The 22,243-nt window shown below is 44.4% G+C and overlaps 1 protein-coding gene across 1 annotated transcript in view; it reads right to left on the bottom strand.

Annotated features, from left to right (window-relative positions):
- LRPAP1 (LDL receptor related protein associated protein 1) overlaps positions 1-22,243 on the bottom strand; it is a 29,489-nt gene that overhangs the window by 5,513 nt on the left and 1,733 nt on the right. Inside the window, exons 2-7 of the mRNA XM_075260985.1 lie at positions 11,510-11,654; positions 9,536-9,660; positions 8,962-9,082; positions 2,788-2,943; positions 2,256-2,338; positions 805-981 (exon numbers count right to left, since the gene is read on the bottom strand). Coding sequence (XP_075117086.1) covers positions 805-981; positions 2,256-2,338; positions 2,788-2,943; positions 8,962-9,082; positions 9,536-9,660; positions 11,510-11,654 — 807 coding nt within the window. The remainder of the gene's footprint in view (positions 1-804; positions 982-2,255; positions 2,339-2,787; positions 2,944-8,961; positions 9,083-9,535; positions 9,661-11,509; positions 11,655-22,243) is intronic.

The raw sequence follows: 22,243 nt of genomic DNA, 5'->3' as shown, positions 1-22,243 counted from the left end.
AAAATGCCGCCCTCCCCGGGGCCCTGGCATAGCGCCACCTGAAGCGGTCGCTTCAGGTCGCCTCATGGGAGGTGTGGCGCTGGGCCTATCTTTGGTAGTCCCACGGTGAGAAACAGAGTGGCAGCATGCAAGTGTGACCACCGCTCCATTCAAACTGAGAGACTTGAGACCCCTGCTCTTGAGAGCTGTGGGGGTGAAAACAGTTGAACCTTCACCGATCAGACAGCATCGGTTAGGGGATAACTTTCATTGATGGATTATTTAAATTTGTTTATACTGCTGATAATGGGCCAATAAACATAAACAATTACTCACCTCTCCCTGGGCCTATGTCTCCAGCAGCGGCAGGTCTGTTAGACTGTATACAGGTTCCTTGTCTGTTTGTGTCTGGTGACCACAGCAGCCATTCACAGGCTTCAGTAGTGACCTTCTCACAGACAGCACAGTCATCAGGTGCCTTTTGTGAAGAGGTCACTGCTGAGACCTGTGATTGGCTGAAGTGGTCTCCTTGCTTACAAAGTGATGGCAGGCAGTGGACCCATATACAGCAGGTGGACCTATCGCCACTGGAATTGGAGGCTCAGGGGAGAGGGGAGTACAGCTTTTTAAGTTTATAGGCCCACTAACTAGAACATCCCTTTAAAGACCTGATGTGGCAAGGGGCCAGAAGACTGGCATGACTTCTTGTTTTAGTATTAGTCTGATTATATCATCAATATGCCAACAACGCACACAGATGATGGAATAAGTAAATACAATTACATAGAAAAGACAACGTTCAATAAAATCCTGTTGGATACAAACCTTGTAACCCATCTCCTTGATCTTGTCAGTGAGGGCGTTATACCTCTCTTTGCTCTTCTGGATATGCTCCTTGTCCCCTGTCTCTGCAATGTGCTTCAGCTTCTCGTGTGAGATCTCGAGCTGCTTCTGGTAATGTTGGTGTTTTTCAATTTTAGATTCAAAATGTTTCAGTTCCTCCTAAATTTACACACACAAAAAAAATAAAAAAAATATATTAATTAAAATATATATTTTATGTACATTTTTTGTAAGTGTTTATTTAAAGGGAGTATTCCCATCTCAAGATCCCTATGTAAACTGCTAGCTTATGCAAATTCAAGAGCTTTCGTAAATACTTTGCTTTAGAAACACTGCTTTCTTTGCCTGCTATGTGAAATTATTCCTCCCACAGTTTACACAATGTTTTCTAGGTTCCTGACCTGGTATCTTATCCTAGGACAAGCGACATGACTCACTGCTCTCTGGAGGGGAGGGGGGTTGAGTTCTCGGGATCACACTTGCTCTCAGAACTGTTATCAGATGCTCTTAGGTTTTGCTCAGAGCCTGTCTGGGCATATTATTTAAAGGGGCTCTATCACTGGATTTTTGCCACATGTCTGAGTAGCCTTTAAAAAGGCTATCCAAGTCCTGCTAATCGTTTGTTAAAAGACCCCCGGTTTTAATGAATGACCTTTTAAATGTATACCTCTGTGCACCGTGGGCATTCCCGTGCACCCCTCACGTCATACTCTGTTCACGCCCTCCTCTCTTGGTTGTTCTGTGCAAGTCCCTCCTCCTGCTTTTGATTCACCAGCTCCAACTGTTTCTTCCCTGCTTCCGGAAAAGGACCTGTGATGACATCACTACTGTTCTGTGATTGGCTTGTCCCTGTGATGACATTACTTTGTCGTCTTCTAAGTAGTGATCAGTGCAGAGCAGGGCTGCAGCTCCCTGTGTCTATCATAAATCTCCATGTGCACAGTAGATCTATGCTATGATAGAACAACCAAGAGAGGAGGGCGTGGACAAAGTATGACGTGAGGGGTGAACGGGAACGCCCACGGTGCACGGTAGGGCTCATTTACATATACGTTTAAAAAGTAATTAATTAAAACAGGGAAGGGGGGTCTTTTAACAAATGATTAGCAGGACTTGAATGGCCTTTTTTAAAGGCTATTCAGGCATATGTTTATCTAAATAGCGAAAATCCAGTGATAGAGCCCCTTTAATCTACATTTATATTACAGATCTAGTCATGGCAATAGACAACCTCTCATGGTAAAGGTAATGTCTACTGAGGCACTTCATAGTGTCCTGTCTATCAAACAGGCAAAGCCGCCCACCAGCTTGTTGAAGAATACAGGAAGTGAGAAAAAGAGCACAGGAAAACTGGAGATGTGACAACCCCTTTAATACCGAGCAACAAGAGTCTAGTGATCTTCAGTAAGGCAGGTTTGGTTGTTCCACTTTACCTTGAAAGATTCAAGTTCGCTCTGAGAAAAGTTTGATTTTCTTGCCATGTCCCACAGGTCATTTACTCTTGGTTCATTAAAATCTAAAATGATAAGAAAATGGAGTAGAGTTATAATAAAAAATGATCATCATACATACATACAGATATAAGCTATTTGCAAAAACAATGCATGAAATCTATTAGCATGCCCTGCTAGTTCAGTGTCTGTATAGAGCATGAACCCGGGGACGTATGGACTAGTTCCAGCAGTATTATGAATGCAGCTGTGGAGTATTTTATTTCATGGTTCACAGACACGACACCGTCAATGCACTTGGTCATTTGAATAGGCTTTTATAATGAACAGACACAAAAACTGGCATGTGCATAGTGAGCAGGAAGCCATCCAGATGACAATTCACCCCATTCACTATGTGAGAACCATCTGTAACAAACAAGTCTGATCCATTATTTGGATGGCATGAATCTTCTGATATTTTTGGTACGATGGAGGGAAAGCAAACCTATCTACAACGGAGTCACACACTCACCTCTTTCACCACTGTAACCTTCATGACTTATTTTCCGAAGACGTTCATATCCATGGTTTATGCTCCGGAGTTTGTCCTTTAGATCTGCGTGTTTGCCGTGCAGGTCTTCTGCCTTAACCTCGTGTTCGTCTGGGCTGATAACATTTTTGTGGATTTCTGTTAGCAAGAGGATAACTCAAATGAAAACATAAGCCTTGGGAGTTGGGTTGGGTCATCCCCTAACAAAGTGACTCTTTGTTCTGCTTTGGTTTCCCCCTAAACTATGGAGTGACCATTCAGATATGGCTACTTCTCTACAAACCAAGTTTCACAGAAGCCTTTTTTTTATAGCATTAACTCACTTGTATCTCCAAGTGATGATGTCAACTTAGACCATGAATTCTGGAAGAACTCATTCTTGAGTGGATGGTTGCAAAGGTAAAAAGAACATGGGGCTACCAGAAATATTTGATAAAAAAAAAAAAAAAAAAGGTTAAAACTAAGTATAAACTACCGTATTTTTCGGACTATAAGACGCACTTTTTTTCCACCAAATTTGGGGGGAAAAGAAGGGTGCGTCTTATAGTCCGAATGTGGCATCCGCTGTACTAGAGACGGATACCGGCAAGGGATAGATGCAGGTGCCGGGGCCTGAGACATCGCTGCGCTCCTCTGCCCTGCATGAAGCCAGCAGCGGGAGGAGTGATGCTATTCCGCTCCTCCGTCCCCCCGCCGCTGGCTTCATGCAGGGCAGAGGAGCGCAGCGATGTCTCAGGCCCCGGCACCTGTGATGGCGTCTATCCCTCGGGTCAGTATCGGTGGCCCCTTCTCCCCGGGGCCGGTCCCCACCGGCCCCGTACCTGTGAAGTTGCAGGCCGGCTCCTGCGCGGCGATATCGCAGGAGCCGACCTGTTCGGGTGACAGCCGGGAGCCTAATGAGGCTCCCAGGCCTGTCACGGCTATATTAGTATCACGGCTGGGTCTATGACCAGCCGTAATACTAATATACAGAATGTCCCATAGACGGCAATACAGTTGTATTGCCGTCTATGGGACTTGCAATCAAATGATTGCAGGTTCAAGCCCCCGGGGGGGAATAAAATAGTAAAAAAAAGAAAAAAAAAAAAAAGCTTTAAAAATATATAATAAAAATATGAAATAAAAGTTCTAAATCACCTCCTTTCCCTAGAATATATATAACAGTAGAAAATCATATATCATAAACCGCCGGGTTTTTTTTTCAATACAAGGTGATCTAAGCAATAGATATTCCCCAAAATGGTAAACTAAAAAGTACATCTGGCCCCGCAAAAAAAAAAAAAAAAACAACACACTCTATGCGTCCCCGTACAGCAGCAGGGTCACCTGTCAATGTGGCCTTGCAGCTGTTGCAAAACTACAACTCCCATATATTAAATATTTTACCATTTTTTGCTTCAAAATTTTTTCCCCCTATTTTCCTCCTCTAAAACCTAGGTGCGTATTATAGTCTGAAAAATACGGTATATGCAAGTTCTTGGGGCAACTGCATGTGCGGGTTCACTGGGGTGCAGAATTCTGTGCCAGAGGGCTACTTAGGAGCATTATACTATGCATGTCGGGCACTGGAGAGCATCACACTGTGCGTGGGGAACATTGGGAAGCATTATACTGTGTGTGAGGACACTGGAGAGCATTATGCTGTATGGGGAGCGGCACTGGGGATCATTATACTGTGAGGGGGTCGCCATTGAGGAGCACCATACTGTGTGGAGGGAAATCAGAGAGCATTATACTGGATATGGGGGAGCAGAATATCATGTGGTGAGCATTGGACAGTTTGGCGACTAGAAATTTGTTTTGGCTCTTAAATTTTTCAGCTTAGGAGGCAATGGTTCCTATGTATTGTTTTTTCTAGTCTATGGGTCCATTCACACGGACTTTTTTGGCGAGGAAAAAAAAATCCGCTTTAGGAATTAGGAAATGTTTTTTTTTTCCTCCAGCACAGTGTCTGGACCTTGAAAAAAACCGCTAGTGGTTTTTGCCAACTCCACGTGGATTTTCCACCTCCCATTGACTGCGTTGGTGTTTGCAGGCGGAATTCGCCTGAAGGAAGTTAGCAGAATAAAAAAAGCTAGCGGAACCCATAGAATTCTATGGAAGTGGGGGGGGGGGCTTTTTTTCCATGTGGATTCTGACACGGATTCAGCGCCAAAATCCTCGCTAAAAAACTCTGTGTGAATGGACCCTACAGAGGTTACAAAAAGCTACAGAAGTACTAAAAGAGTCCATATTAGATTGTAGAAAAAAGTACTTTCAATGAACTACTAATAGGCTAGAAAAATAAAAATTGCAGTTTTTTTACTTCCATGTCTGCATCCTTGATCATGATAACATGATTAAAAATAATAATAAATTATAATAAAATAATAATAATAATAATAATAAATAAAATAATAATGTAATAAAATATATATATATATATATATATATATATATATATATATATATATATAAAAAAAAGTGTAGTGTAGAGTTTGTCATGACTTCTCGTGTTGCTACAAAATGTCCGTTTGGTTATAAAACAAATGTCAGTTAAGGTTGTGGATTAGATGTTGGAGCGTCATTTGCCAGCGGCTTACATAAAACCCTTTAAGACCTTTACACTGCCATCATCACCTGTAACTCACCCTCAAAAGAGCAAGTATTATTTACAGAAATCCTCCAGCAAACACTAAGATTACTCTGAAGTCTTCACCGGCCGCCTCTGGCGCAATATTTTTGATCTTTAGATCCGGTCTTTAATTGTTTCTGTGCTGACAAATCTCCAAGATCCTGTCCAACACTTTACCTTGCCAAACAAAAGCTACCCCGACACGTCCGCGCCCGACCTGATTGTAATTGTATTTTAATGCAATCTTTCAATCGTAGAACATGGAGCGAGCGAGAAAATTAATTAAATGGTATATTCTGCAAGAATCACAAAGGTGTCCGCATCAATAGAGGTTATGGATGAAGCTGCAATGAGATTACAACGTCCTCAAGGGGCTTCAGCGTTCGCGGCTCGCAACTCTTCTGTCTTTTGACTGTGCGAGAACAATTAAGAAAAACTTCAGTGCATAGATGTAGAAGTGCTATGAGTTCTTCAATATATTGAGATTAAAAGGGGACTTCGGAGTGATTTAACTTTACAGGGACTGATTTAAAGGGGTTGTCCGGGATAACTGGAAATCCCTACACTAATCTTAACATTAATCAAAAATGTATGGTTACCCAAGGTAAAATGTATAGGGACATTTTCTGATTATCCAGTGACAATCCCTTTCCCCATTTCTGGAAATAGATTGTCACTACTCCTTCCCCCCCAATCAACCCCATTATACTTACCTTCTTCTTCCTGGGAGACGGCTCCTCCTTCTTTACTGATTCTTCAGGCATGTCCTCTTCTCCAAGTGCTACTTCCGCACATGCGCCAGAGAGGTGGATCATCGTTGCAGAGAACAGAGCAGCGCTGGAGAAGAGCACATGCCTGCAGAATCGGTAAAGAAGAAGAAGCCGTCTCGCAGGAAGAAGCATGGAAGGTAAGTATAATGGAGTCGGGGGTTTGGCTGAGTAGGTCGGGAAAGGGAGAGGGTGTTTAGGAGGGAGGTAGAGAGGAAAAAGGGGGGTGGAGGGGGAATAAGGTGAGGGGGTTAGTGTGGAAGTTACATACCAGGAAGCTGAACCAAGTAAACAAATGCAGGAGATACCAGGAGCTCCCTGAGACACCCAGAATTCACTCAAAACACGGCTAAAAGTATATGGGTGCATTTATCAACCCTTTAACAGACATTCAAAAAACAAAACAAAAAAATAATAAACCAAATGATACTTACCGCTCCTGGATGCCGCCGCTTTTAGTACCAACAATTGGTTCTCAGAGCGCGGATACATTTACACAGCAGTATTGGGGAGAAACCATATAAACAGATCTCTACTAGAGCCAAATACAGCGATCGGATGCAGTGGTTATCTTTATATACCTCCCAGTGGAGGCGATATGATCAAACCCTGGAGAGGATGACTGAAGCTTAAATTAAAAAAAACCCGCAGCCTTTTGGCTTTTTTTTTTTAGAGGTTTAATGAACCCTTGTTTCCAAAACACGGGGTCTAATAGGCAAGTCATTGTTCACTCTTATTCTCTCTGCATAACATATATATATATATATATATATATATATATCTTTCATTATCAAAATGAAGTATTCAAATATACACTCACCTGCCACTTTATTAGGTACCCCATGCTAGTAACGGGTTGGACCCCCTTTTGCCTTCAGAACTGCCTCAATTCTTCGTGGCATAGATTCAACAAGGTGCTGGAAGCATTCCTCAGAGATTTTGGTCCATATTGACATGATAGCATCACACAGTTGCCGCAGATTTGTCCGCTGCACATCCATGATGCGAATCTCCCGTTCCACCACATCCCAAAGATGCTCTATTGGATTGAGATCTGGTGACTGTGGAGGCCATTGGAGTACAGTGAACTCATTGTCATGTTCAAGAAACCAGTCTGAGATGATTCCAGCTTTATGACATGGCGCATTATCCTGCTGAAAGTAGCCATCAGATGTTGGGTACATTGTGGTCATAAAGGGATGGACATGGTCAGCAACAATACTCAGGTAGGCTTTGGCGTTGCAACGATGCTCAATTGGTACCAAGGGGCCCAAAGAGTGCCAAGAAAATATTCCCCACACCATGACACCACCACCACCAGCCTGAACCGTTGATACAAGGCAGGATGGATCCATGCTTTCATGTTGTTGACGCCAAATTCTGACCCTACCATCTGAATGTCGCAGCAGAAATTGAGACTCATCAGACCAGGCAACGTTTTTCCAATCTTCAATTGTCCAATTTCGATGAGTTTGTGCAAATTGTAGCCTCAGTTTCCTGTTCTTAGCTGAAAGGAGTGGCACCCGGTGTGGTCTTCTGCTGCTGTAGCCCATCTGCCTCAAAGTTCGACGTACTGTGCGTTCAGAGATGCTCTTCTGGCTACCTTGGTTGTAACGGGTGGCTATTTGAGTCACTGTTGCCTTTCTATCAGCTCGAACCAGTCTGGCCATTCTCCTCTGACCTCTGGCATCAACAACGCATTTCCGCCCACAGAACTGCCGCTCACTGGATGTTTTTTCTTTTTCGGACCATTCTCTGTAAACCCTAGAGATGGTTGTGCGTGAAAATCCCAGTAGATCAGCAGTTTCTGAAATACTCAGACCAGCCCTTCTGGCACCAACAACCATGCCACGTTCAAAGGCACTCAAATCACCTTTCTTCCCCATACTGATGCTCGGTTTGAACTGCAGGAGATTGTCTTGACCATGTCTACATGCCTAAATGCACTGAGTTGCCGCCATGTGATTGGCTGATTAGAAATTAAGTGTTAACGAGCAGTTGGACAGGTGTACCTAATAAAGTGGCCGGTGAGTGTATGCCTTGGAATATCCAATCCAATGTGGAAATTCAGCATAAAATTAAAGCATCTAAAACAACTAAAATTAACACTCACCGGTCCCTCAGGAATCCAGCGCTACCTCATCTCCAGTCCTCCTAGTGTCCGTGTACTTGCATAGGTCACGTGATAATCTATAATCATGGCTGCCATGACGTAGTCTCAATGCCAGTAATAGGGTACGTGAACACTCTAGTCAGTAGTACCGTATATACTTGAGTATATACGGTAATCACATGCTCTATGCAAGTAAACAGACACTGGTAGGATCACAGAAGTGGGTGCGACAAATTCCTCGGGGTCAGTTGAGTAGTCATTTTTTTTATTTTAGGACTCTTTCAGGGACTTGCGATATAGCACAATGTGAGAGGGGTCATTATAAAGAGGCCTGAGGATGCCTACACACCCAACCAAAACACCAACTCATGCGAAATATCATTATAATTTTAGGTTATCACAATTTCACTTCTCACTTCTCCCCTACATTTTACATGATCACCATCAGAGGACTCAATCATTGCGAAAGTCACCCTATTCCATATTCCTTGCAGAAACTGACACCTATAACCCACTATTCTAAGTCTGCAATCCCATATATAAAATATATCACTGCATAGTCAGCGACTGCAATACAGGCCAAATTGTGGAAGGAAGACATTTTGCAGAACACAACACACTTCCTGCAGTGTAGTCCCATCTTCCCAGTCAAGGTCCCTTACCTTCGGTCCTGCTCACAGTGTCAAGCAATATATTGTATTCACTGATCTTCTCCTTGTGATGAACAAATTCCCGCCACAAGTTATCTAACTCTTCATCGGAAAATTTACCAGATGTCTTAGCCTAGGAATGAAAACGCCTCGGTTATATTGCTGCTCAAGTCACAGAACTAAGATAATCAGTATTTCATAATTTTAAGTGATTCATCTAGAGTCCTGTCTGTGGGCATCAGATTATAGAACAGGAGGAGCTGAGCAGATTGATATTTAGTTTTCCAGTTAAAGATTCAGTAGAACTTGTCATTTATTGATAGAAATCTCTGTTAGATTTGATGACTCCAGTGGGTGGGGCAACTCAGTGACCGACGCCCACTGGACTCCTAAGGTTAGATGATCAGGGATTTCACTCACTAAATCATAAGCTATACTGAATATTTTCCTATAGACCTATATATCAATCTGCTCAGCTGTTCCTGCTCTATAATATGCTGCCTAAGGATCAAACACCATGTTCAGTAGGTTTGGTTCACTTTCTATTGCGCTGAGAGATGCGTTTACATAGAGCTTCAGGCCTCACCTTGTTCCACAGCTTCTCCAACCGAGGATCATTTAACACATCGTTCTCTGTGCCATCTTTAATATAATTATCATCTTCAGTCTGCGTTTTCTTCTTGCCATCCAATCCATATTTGGCCATTATGACTAAAACACAAAAATGATAACACATGATCTAATATTAGGAAAGTAGACTAACCGAAATTTTCTCCAATTTTTATTTTTTTTATTTTGTTGATCCCACATCAAGGTAACAGGAGAAAAAAAAAAATAAAAAATAGTGCCTTAAAATGGATCTGTGTGATGCTTTGATGGTGGGGGTCCGACACTTGGACCATGCACCGATCAGCTGATCTCGCTGCATCCAGATGCCTGATTCTTCTGCTGTGGATTCAAGTAATAGGTGCAGAGCTGCAGTACTCTGGTGCCACCATTATACAGTAGATGGGGCTGTAGCCATGTCTCTACTACTTGAATAGAAGCAAAGCTGGTTTTGGGTCTGCCCACAGCAGAAGCTTCTAGCGCCCAGATTATTAGATCTTGTGGACAGGTCATCATCATCATCATCATCATCATCATCATCATCATCCCTTTAACATGCTAGAAATACAAAAGAATTTAGGCATTTGATATAAATCATTGACTTTTTGCAGACCAATGCACTAGGTCCACATTGAGACCTAATGAAGTACATATTAACCATCTACAGATAAGTCACTGATTCTCTTTCTCTAGGAAATGCGATCATGATTACTTATTAATACTACATCTTATGGGAATACTTGACTGGAGCAGTGGAGATAAGAAGTAAGAGCCCCCCATAAGTCTTTAAAGAGGACCTTCTACCACACCTTAATAGATGCCTCTCCATGGAATTGGGCACAGTTTAAATTATTCTCTAGCCCCCACCATTCCTGAGCAACCAGGTAAGTCATTTTGGGGTGGAAAACCCTTTTAAAGGGATTTTATCGTTTAAAAAAAACCCAAACAAAAACAAAACAAAAAAAAACCCACATTTTTTCTTGATCAGATGTAGGAATGGCCTTAAGAAAGGCTATTCTTCTCCTACCTTTAGATGTCTTCTCCGCGCCGCCGTTCGGTAGAAATCCCGGGCGTCCCCAATGCTGCGAGAGAAATCTCCAATGCTGCCTCCATCTTCTTCAGGAATGGCCTCTCTGCACGTCTTCTTCCAGAGCTGGGTTCAAACTTCTATGTATGCGCAGTCGGCTCTGCTGTCGGGCCTCGGGCAGAGCTGACTGCGCATGCCCGCCTGGTGTAAGAGGGCATTTTCTTGTGGCTGCTTACAGAGTAAGCTGGGGTAAGTAGCCACAAAAAAATGGCCGTGAACATGTGCAATCAGCTCTGCCCGAATGCCGATGGCAGAGCCGACTGCGCATGCATAGAAGCTTGAACCCAGTTCTGGAAGAAGATGTGCAGAAAGATCGTTCCTGAAGAAGATGGAGGCAGCGCTGGAAATTTCTCTCGCAGCATTGGGGACGCCCCCAGTGCTGTGAGAGAACTCATTTGCATACAGACGAAAACTTCTAGCAAACGGCGGCATAGAGACATCTAAAAGTAGAAGAATAGCCTTTTTTAGCCATTCCTATGTGTGATCGAGAAAAAATTTGATTTTAATGATAGAATCCCTTTAATGATGGTATAGTTTGGCCTGCAGCTATGTTGGAAGGATGGGGGGGGGGGCGTTATTCACAGGTCTGAGACTGTCTACCACATAACTAAGTGCACACGCCAAGGGGGGACCTATTTCAGCAGCCTAAAGAAGTTCCTGCATTCATGGTCATATCTATTGGCAACTGATCTAGACAACAGATGTCACCACGAAGATGGTTTCAGAAAATCTATAAAACTCTGCAAAATTTAAAAATGATTTATCTTTGCAAAAATGTTTACCCTGTAATAGTCTATAAATATGTATAAAGTATAAATATGGTTCATGAGAAAATTCCTTTGACATTAGAAATAAATGAATAAGTACCGTTCAGAGATCGGCGGAGTTTGGCCTCTTTTTCGCCATCGTCGTCTAATCCTTCGGCTTTCAGCTTTTTCCAGTTCAGCTCATCCTTCTCTTGTATTTTTAGATCGCTGTGAAGTTCAGCTAATTTTACAGCTGAAAACTGGAGCTAAAGAAGACACAAACCATAACAGGGCGCTCAGAATTACAAGGTGCCCACAATAAGCCATTCAAGTGTCTTAGCATCGTGAAGACTAAGGCTAAGTCACCTGCTGGGCGGGCACGGTCATCACTGTGAACCTAGCAACCTCTAGGGGCCCTACTGTGCCTCAAATTTTATTCATTGTGTTGACCAAGCTAAATGATGATCAGTGCATGGCGAAAATATCACATGACTGCGTAAATACAGAGATGTATCGTATTTTTCGGACTATAAGACACACTTTTTCCCCCCAAATTTTTGGGGAAAAGAAGGGTGCGTCTTATAGTCCGAATGTGGCGCCTGGCATCCGCTGTACTAGAGAGGCGGATGTCGGCGAGGGATAGATGCCGGCATAGGTGCCGGGGCCTGAGACATCGCTGCGCTCCCCTGTCCTGCATGAAGCCAATAGCGGCGATGCTATTCCGCTCCTCCGTCCCCCCGCCGCTGGCTTCATGCAGGGCAGAGGATCGCAGCGATGTCTCAGGCCCCGGCACCTGTGCCGGCGTCTATCCCTCGCCAGCAACCGCTTCGCTAGTACAGCGGATGCCGGGTCTGTATTGGCGGCCCCTTCTTCCCCCGGGGCCGGTCCCCACCGGCCCCATACCTGTGAAGTTGCAGGCCGGCTCCTGCGCGGCGATATCGCAGGAGCCAACCTGATCCGGTGACAGCCGGGAGCCTAATGAAGGCTCCCAGGCCTGTCACTGCTATATTACTATTGCGGCTAGTCTATGACCAGCCGTAATAGTAATATACAGAACGTCCCATAGACGGCAAACAGTTGACAGTTGTATTGCCGTCTATGGGACTTGCAATCAAGTGACTGCAGGTTCAAGCCCCCGGGGGGGAATAAAATAGTAAAAAAGCTTTAAAAATATATAATTAAAAAATGAAATAAATAAAAGTTCTAAATCACCTCCTTTCCCTAGAATATATATAAAAGTAGAAAATCATATGTCAAACACATACACATTAGGTATCCCTGTGTCCGAAAATGCCCGGTCTAATAATAGTTTTCCTGTACAGTGAACGTCAAAAATCACAATTGCTAAACCACCGGGTTTTTTTTCAATACAAGGTGATCTAAGCAATAGATATTCCCCAAAATGGTATAACTAAAAAGTACATCTGGCCCCGCAAAAAAACCCAAAACACTCTATGCGTCCCCGTACAGCTGCAGGGTCACCTGTCAATGTGGCCTTGCAGCTGTTGCAAAACTACAACTCCCATATATTAAATATTTTACCATTTTTTGCTTCAAAATTTTTTCCCCCTATTTTCCTCCTCTAAAACCTAGGTGCGTCTTATAGTCCGAAAAATACGATACATAAAAAAATTGGGTACCACCAACTCCTACCAAATATTTAGGCTTTATTCACACAACTGTGTATCTTGGCCACAGAGACCCGACGCGCCCAGTGATGTGAATGAGCCAGTAGAAAGAAAAGTAAATTTTTCACGGTCATGTGAATAAGGCCTTACGGCATATAAAAGCAATATGGTATTAATATCTTTTATTGAGAAAATCAGAAATTTTGCTTAATTTTTTTTTTTTTTTTTTACCAATTTAGAAATCTGTAATATCCCAGAACCATCTGTAATATCTTTGGGGTTATTCATAAATCATATCGCATTAAACTTATTACTGATGTCCCAGAATTTTTAACCCTATTTAGACACAGCCGGTTTTGGCGCTAAACATTATTTCGCTTGTCACTTTATTTTCCGGCCACATTTCCAGTTTTCTTAAGCCTTTAATAAAAAAATAATAAAATAAAATCACTTCCCTTTAAAAGTCACTGCCGCGGCTCTGTCCTAGCGCCGTATGTGAAATATTAGGTGACATTTTAAGAACGGAAGATTAATTTCAATCAAATCTTAACTTCATATCCGAGCTGCTATTTCCAATAAAACAGACTGACATTTAAGGAGGAGGTGAAGGTCCCGCAACTTAATTCAGTGTCCAAGAAATATCAGAATTAGAGATGAGCGAACACTAAAATGTTCGAGGTTCGAAATTCGATTCGAACAGCCGCTCACTGTTCGAGTGTTCGAATGGGTTTCGAACCCCATTATAGTCTATGGGGAACATAAACTCGTTAAGGGGGAAACCCAAATTCGTGTCTGGAGGGTCACCAAGTCCACTATGACACCCCAGGAAATGATACCAACACCCTGGAATGACACTGGGACAGCAGGGGAAGCATGTCTGGGGGCATAAAAGTCACTTTATTTCATGGAAATCCCTGTCAGTTTGCGATTTTCGCAAGCTAACTTTTCCCCATAGAAATGCATTGGCCAGTGCTGATTGGCCAGAGTACGGAACTCGACCAATCAGCGCTGGCTCTGCTGGAGGAGGCGGAGTCTAAGATAGCTCCACACCAGTCTCCATTCAGGTCCGACCTTAGACTCCGCCTCCTCCGGCAGAGCCAGCGCTGATTGGCCGAAGGCTGGCCAATGCATTCCTATGCGAATGCAGACTTAGCAGTGCTGAGTCAGTTTTGCTCAACTACACATCTGATGCACACTCGGCACTGCTACATCAGATGTAGCAATCTGATGTAGCAGAGCCGAGGGTGCACTAGAACCCCTGTGCAAACTCAGTTCACGCTAATAGAATGCATTGGCCAGCGCTGATTGGCCAATGCATTCTATTAGCCCGATGAAGTAGAGCTGAATGTGTGTGCTAAGCACACACATTCAGCACTGCTTCATCAAGCCAATACAATGCATTAGCCAGTGCTGATTGGCCAGAGTACGGAATTCGGCCAATCAGCGCTGGCCAATGCATTCTATTAGCCCGATGAAGTAGAGCTGAATGTGTGTGCTAAGCACACACATTCAGCACTGCTTCATCAAGCCAATACAATGCATTAGCCAGTGCTGATTGGCCAGAGTACGGAATTCGGCCAATCAGCGCTGGCTCTGCTGGAGGAGGCGGAGTCTAAGGTCGCTCCACACCAGTCTCCATTCAGGTCCGACCTTAGACTCCGCCTCCTCCGGCAGAGCCAGCGCTGATTGGCCGAAGGCTGGCCAATGCATTCCTATGCGAATGCAGACTTAGCAGTGCTGAGTCAGTTTTGCTCAACTACACATCTGATGCACACTCGGCACTGCTACATCAGATGTAGCAATCTGATGTAGCAGAGCCGAGGGTGCACTAGAACCCCTGTGCAAACTCAGTTCACGCTAATAGAATGCATTGGCCAGCGCTGATTGGCCAATGCATTCTATTAGCCCGATGAAGTAGAGCTGAATGTGTGTGCTAAGCACACACATTCAGCACTGCTTCATCAAGCCAATACAATGCATTAGCCAGTGCTGATTGGCCAGAGTACGGAATTCGGCCAATCAGCGCTGGCCAATGCATTCTATTAGCCCGATGAAGTAGAGCTGAATGTGTGTGCTAAGCACACACATTCAGCTCTACTTCATCGGGCTAATAGAATGCATTGGCCAGCGCTGATTGGCCAGAGTACGGAACTCGACCAATCAGCGCTGGCTCTGCTGGAGGAGGCGGAGTCTAAGGTCGGACCTGAATGGAGACTGGTGTGGAGCGATCTTAGACTCCGCCTCCTCCAGCAGAGCCAGCGCTGATTGGCCGAATTCCGTACTCTGGCCAATCAGCACTGGCTAATGCATTGTATTGGCGTGATGAAGCAGTGCTGAATGTGTGTGCTTAGCACACACATTCAGCTCTACTTCATCGGGCTAATAGAATGCATTGGCCAGCGCTGATTGGCCGAATTCCGTACTCTGGCCAATCAGTGCTGGCCAATGCATTCTATTAGCTTGATGAAGCAGAGTGTGCACAAGGGTTCAAGCGCACCCTCGGCTCTGATGTAGGAGAGCCGAGGGTGCACTTGAACCCTTGTGCACCCTCAGCTCTGCTACATCAGAGCCGAGGGTGCGCTTGAACCCTTGTGCACACTCTGCTTCATCAAGCTAATAGAATGCATTGGCCAGCGCTGATTGGCCAATGTATTCTATTAGCCTGATGAAGTAGAGCTGAATGTGTGTGCTAAGCACACACATTCAGCTCTACTTCATCGGGCTAATAGAATGCATTGGCCAGCGCTGATTGGCCAGAGTACGGAACTCGACCAATCAGCGCTGGCTCTGCTGGAGGAGGCGGAGTCTAAGATCGCTCCACACCAGTCTCCATTCAGGTCCGACCTTAGACTCCGCCTCCTCCAGCAGAGCCAGCGCTGATTGGCCGAATTCCGTACTCTGGCCAATCAGCACTGGCTAATGCATTGTATTGGCTTGATGAAGCAGTGCTGAATGTGTGTGCTTAGCACACACATTCAGCTCTACTTCATCGGGCTAATAGAATGCATTGGCCAATCAGCGCTGGCCAATGCATTCTATTAGCGTGAACTGAGTTTGCACAGGGGTTCTAGTGCACCCTCGGCTCTGCTACATCAGATTGCTACATCTGATGTAGCAGTGCCGAGTGTGCATCAGATGTGTAGTTGAGCAAAACTGACTCAGCACTGCTAAGTATGCATTCGCATAGGAATGCATTGGCCAGCCTTCGGCCAATCAGCGCTGGCTCTGCCGGAGGAGGCGGAGTCTAAGGTCGGACCTGAATGGAGACTGGTGTGGAGCGACCTTAGACTCCGCCTCCTCCAGCAGAGCCAGCGCTGATTGGCCGAATTCCGTACTCTGGCCAATCAGCACTGGCTAATGCATTGTATTGGCTTGATGAAGCAGTGCTGAATGTGTGTGCTTAGCACACACATTCAGCTCTACTTCATCGGGCTAATAGAATGCATTGGCCAATCAGCGCTGGCCAATGCATTCTATTAGCGTGAACTGAGTTTGCACAGGGGTTCTAGTGCACCCTCGGCTCTGCTACATCAGATTGCTACATCTGATGTAGCAGTGCCGAGTGTGCATCAGATGTGTAGTTGAGCAAAACTGACTCAGCACTGCTAAGTCTCTGCATTCGCATAGGAATGCATTGGCCAGCCTTCGGCCAATCAGCGCTGGCTCTGCCGGAGGAGGCGGAGTCTAAGGTCGGACCTGAATGGAGACTGGTGTGGAGCGATCTTAGACTCCGCCTCCTCCAGCAGAGCCAGCGCTGATTGGTCGAGTTCCGTACTCTGGCCAATCAGCGCTGGCCAATGCATTCTATTAGCCCGATGAAGTAGAGCTGAATGTGTGTGCTTAGCACACACATTCAGCTCTACTTCATCAGGCTAATAGAATACATTGGCCAATCAGCGCTGGCCAATGCATTCTATTAGCTTGATGAAGCAGAGTGTGCACAAGGGTTCAAGCGCACCCTCGGCTCTGATGTAGCAGAGCTGAGGGTGCACAAGGGTTCAAGTGCACCCTCGGCTCTCCTACATCAGAGCCGAGGGTGCGCTTGAACCCTTGTGCAGCCTCGGCTCTGCTACATCAGAGCCGAGGGTGCGCTTGAACCCTTGTGCACACTCTGCTTCATCAAGCTAATAGAATGCATTGGCCAGCACTGATTGGCCAGAGTACGGAATTCGGCCAATCAGCGCTGGCCAATGCATCCCTATGGGAAAAAGTTTATCTCACAAAAATCACAATTAAACACCCGATAGAGCCCCAAAAAGTTATTTTTAATAACATTCCCCCCTAAATAAAGGTTATCCCTAGCTATCCCTGCCTGTACAGCTATCCCTGTCTCATAGTCACAAAGTTCACATTCTCATATGACCCGGATTTGAAATCCACTATTCGTCTAAAATGGAGGTCACCTGATTTCGGCAGCCAATGACTTTTTCCAATTTTTTTCAATGCCCCCAGTGTCGTAGTTCCTGTCCCACCTCCCCTGCGCTGTTATTGGTGCAAAAAAGGCGCCAGGGAAGGTGGGAGGGGAATCGAATTTTGGCGCACTTTACCACGTGGTGTTCGATTCGATTCGAACATGGCGAACACCCTGATATCCGATCGAACATGTGTTCGATAGAACACTGTTCGCTCATCTCTAATCAGAATAATAGAAGACAAAAGTCACCTTAATGCATTGTTATACGAATACGCCATCATCAGGACATCACTATTACACTGATGGTTACGGTCAGAGGATCTGTCAGCTCCTCTGATATGTCTGTGTTAGTAAATATATGCCATCCCCATCATATAACTATAATAGCCTCAGCCTGTGACTTTGTCTGCGGGTTGTTGGAGTGGATGATCCGCCTATATTCAGCAAATTGCTGCCATCGATGGTACGCCTGCTCCAGTGTTTTGGCAGCTGTTAAGCTGTCCTGCTGCTGAACTTGTTCCTCGCACCATGCCTGTGATTGTTCGGGCATCTCAGCAGCTCGCTGGGACGTCATATACTGAGCGTGTTGTTGGTGTTGACAATCCGTCTACTCCGGCGTTTCGACAGCTGTCAATCTGGCCTGTCGCTGAACACGTTCCTTGCGCAGTGCCCAGGATTGTTCCGGCATCTCAGCAGCTCGTTGGGAAGCCATATAATGAGCGCGTTGTTGGCATTGATGATCCACATGCTCCGGCGTTTCGGCAATTCTCAATCTGGCTTGCTGCTGAACTTGTTCCTCGCGCTGTGCCCGTGATTGTTGTGGAATCTCAGCAGCTCACTGGGACACCATATAATAAATGAGTTGTTGGCATCGATGATCCCCCTCAGCTCCACTTGAGGAGAAGTCTGTGACTTCTGGCTTTCTTCATAGCTCTAGTTGTTTGCGACAAATTAGATTTTCATGTTTAAAATTGCCAATTTGTATTAAAGGTGTTTTCCCATGTCAGTTTGTGAGCACTGCAGCAGATCAGATAACATGCAAATGTGTGTACACACTGAGGGTTAAGTGAGTTTATACAGAGAGATAACAGCCCTGGGACCTGAGATAAGGTTACTGCAGGAGCAGTGTAAGGGAGCGTTCACACTACCGTCGGTGTCCGACATGTAGTGTCCGCTCAAAATCTGTCACGGACACTAGGAGCGGACACTAGATGTGTCCGTGACACCTGTCATTCACTTGAATGGGCATCGGGTGCGTTCTTTTGCACTCCGTGCCCGTCCTTCCCTGTCCGCAAGAGAAGATGTCCGACTTCTCAAACGGACAGAAAAACCTAGATAAAATGTTCACATAAACAAAAAAATAAGTGGCATGTATCAACTCTGTATGTTGTGAAGTTTTCTTTTTATGAGATGCGGTGCGCCTCTAATCTTCTGCTTGGGTCATAAATTTCTATGCATTTTTTTTAACCCCTTAAGGACCAGGCCATTTTTTGGTTTCACATTTTCGTTTTTCCCTCCTCACATTTCAAGAGCCATAACTTTTTCATTTTTCAGTTCACAGAGTCACATGATGGCTTATTGTTTGCGGGACAAATTGTACTTTGTAATGGCACCATTCAATATGCTGTGCAATGTACTGGGAAGCTGGAAAAAAATTCAGAATGAGGTGCAATTGGAGAAAAAATGCATTTGCGCCATTTTCTTATGGGTTTAATTTTTACAGCGTTCACTGTTTGGTACAAATGACATGTTACCTGTGTTCTACGTGTCAGTACAAACGCGGTGATACCAAATTTATATAGTATTTGAAATGTTTTGATACTTTTAAAAAAATGATAAACTTTGCAAAATAGAAAAAAAAAATTTGTGTCATCATGTTCTAACACCTGTAACTTTTTCATATTTCCATGTATGGAGCTGGTTGTGGTGTCTTTTTATGCGGGACAAGATGACGTTTCTATTGATACCATTTGGGGAAAGATCTGATGGTTTGATCACTTTTTATTCAATTTTTTATAGGAGGCAAAGTATTGAAAAAAACGCTTTTTGGCTGTTTTTATTTTTTTTGCCGCTACGCCGTTCGCAGTACGGGATAAATGTTTTAATATTCTAATAGTTCGGGCATTTTGGAGCGCGGGGATACCTAATATGTTTATGTTTAATGTTCTTTAATTACTTTTATAGCTAATCTAGGGAAAGGGGGGTGATTTGAACTTTTATATTTTTTTTATTTTTTTAATACTTTTAAAAACTTTTTTTTTTCTTGTTATACATTTATGATCAGACCCCTTAGGTACCTTGAAACCTAGGGGGTCTGATCGCTCATACTATTCACTGCAATACTACAGTACTGCAGTGAATAGGAAAATCGCAGCACTTCTATTAGACGATGCCTCTGGCCTCTGGCATCGTCTAATAGATCTAGTGCAGAGACAAGCCTGGAAGCCTTCAATAGGCTTCTGGCTGTCATAGCAACCGATCACCGCCCTCATGTGACGTTCAGGAGGGCGGCGATCGGCAAAACATGGCGGCGCCCATGCCGCCGGCGCCGTTTACACACTGCGGTCACGTTTGACCGCAGTGTGTAAAGGGTTAACAGCAGCGATCGGCTCGGGCACCGACCGCTGCTGTTAGTGGCAGGTCCTGGCTGTATTATACAGCCGGCATCTGCCGTGTATGGAGCGAGCTCAGCGTGTGAGCTCGCTCCATACATCCCCATGCGACCCATGACGTACAGTTACGTCAAGGGTCGCTAAGGGGTTAAGGAAAGATAAATTACGCAAAGTTGCATGACGGTGCTTTGTGTATATAAAGTGCTGAGTAATATTTTCACAATGCGTCTGATGTCTATATTAAAACATGTAGGTTTAGCATTTATTGATTTATTTTTCTGTACGCATCATAAATTGCTCAGGTGGCAAAATGTCCAAAAACCTGGGTCATGTAGGGTTAAATCTACAACTTTAATACTTTATAACGAACATTAACCAAATGTTTGGGTCCGTATCTCGTAATAGGTCTCCTTAGCTTAGGTCTCCTTATAAGACAATAAGAAGTAGCTCACATCTTACGGGGAGGTGAAGTTAATAACTGATCGTTTATAATGAAAAAATCTGCAAATCAGTAATGTAATAGTGAATCAGTCTATCCTCTGGATTCTCATTCACCGGTATGTAGATATCTATGGCGCTTTTAGTGAATTATTCACTAAACATTTCTGAAAATCATGCTGGTCAATGTTAGGGGGCATATGGGGGATAGATCTGCACACTTAGGAGGGGGGGTTGGAACAACGACTGCATTTCTCTTGGACGTATTTCTGTGCCCACTACATAGTGTATTAGGGTGCATTCACACGGAGTAACGTGCCGCGTGACCTGGCACGTATGCGCCGTGTGAGATTTTGAGCACTGTATACGCTCCCATTGATTTCAATGGGAGCATGGATCGTATACGCCGCGTTATTTTGCGGCCGCAAAATCATGGCCGCAAAATAACGCGGCGTATACGATCCAGGTTCCCATTGAAATCAATGGGAGCGTATACAGCGCTCAAAATCTCACACGGTGCACCACCATATGGTACCTAGGCCTATAACCTAAAGTGTAACGACAGACCACTCCGTGCACCACAATATGGTATCTAGGCCTATAACCTAAAGTGTAACCATAGACCACTCCGTGTACCACCGTATGGTGCCTATTAGAGATGAGCGAGTAGTAGTCGATCGAATACCTCCCCGCCATAGGTATTAGTTTAAGCGGCTGAACACCAAGGGGTTAAACACATCGAATATTTGATGCGCTTAACCCCTTGATGTTCGGCCACTTACACGAATACCTATGGCGGGGAGGTATTCGATCGAATACTACTCGCTCATCTCTAGTGCCTATGCCTATAACCTAAAGTGTAACCATAGACCACTCCATGTACCCCAATATGGTAAGGAAGGACAGAATTGTGCAGGGTAAGGACTTCTAGCACCACAGATGCTCCTCCCCACATAGTGTTTGTGACAGCCTAAAAGTAAGAAGATCCAGCAGGTCCTAATTTGTTTTGTTGTTGCAACAATACGCGAGAGGTATATAATGTGGAGTGAGGGCCCATAGAAATCAATGGACGCTGTACTCCAAGTTCACACAACATGGATGGGGTTCACATTACGGATCCATCTGAATAACCTACCCCGGTACGTTTCTTAAAGGGATTGTCACCAGAGCCCAGCATATCACTCCAGCCCCACAGATAGATAGGTTAGGGTCACCCGAATCACACAGTGTTTTATCTTGTGAACAATTGCTTTTTTTTTCAATATGCAAATGAGCTCTTTGGAGCAATGAGGACAATTTCATTGTTCCAGAGAGGTAATGAGCAATGGAAGCAGCGATTCGCAATGGTTCAGGTGACCCTAACCTATCTATCTGCGGGGTGTGTTGACATGCTAAGTTCTGGTAACAGACTCTCTGTAATTGGAAAAAGCAAAAAAAAAAAAAAAAAAATCTGTAATATTTCTGCAAGATCAACAAACCCCAGAATCTCCTCCTTCCAGATGAGACTTCACCAGAACTCGGCTGTGATTTCATAATATATTGCTCAAGAGTCATCGAGGACAAAGGAAACTTTTTTTCCCCTATAAACTGAAGATTTCTATGCAGCTCGGGTATGAGCAGAGCACTTTTGGCGTTTCCAAGATTGTGAATTTGCCTCTTCAGGAATCAATCAGACCTCCCTGCATCGAAATGTAAATCTACGCCATTTAGGAACTACCATAGATTTCTATTACAACCCATGTCCGAAAACTGCCATGAGTTAC

This window comes from Leptodactylus fuscus, chromosome 1, assembly GCF_031893055.1.
Source record: "Leptodactylus fuscus isolate aLepFus1 chromosome 1, aLepFus1.hap2, whole genome shotgun sequence".
Lineage (NCBI taxonomy): Eukaryota > Metazoa > Chordata > Amphibia > Anura > Leptodactylidae > Leptodactylus > Leptodactylus fuscus.
This window is presented reverse-complemented; position numbering and strand designations above follow the sequence as displayed.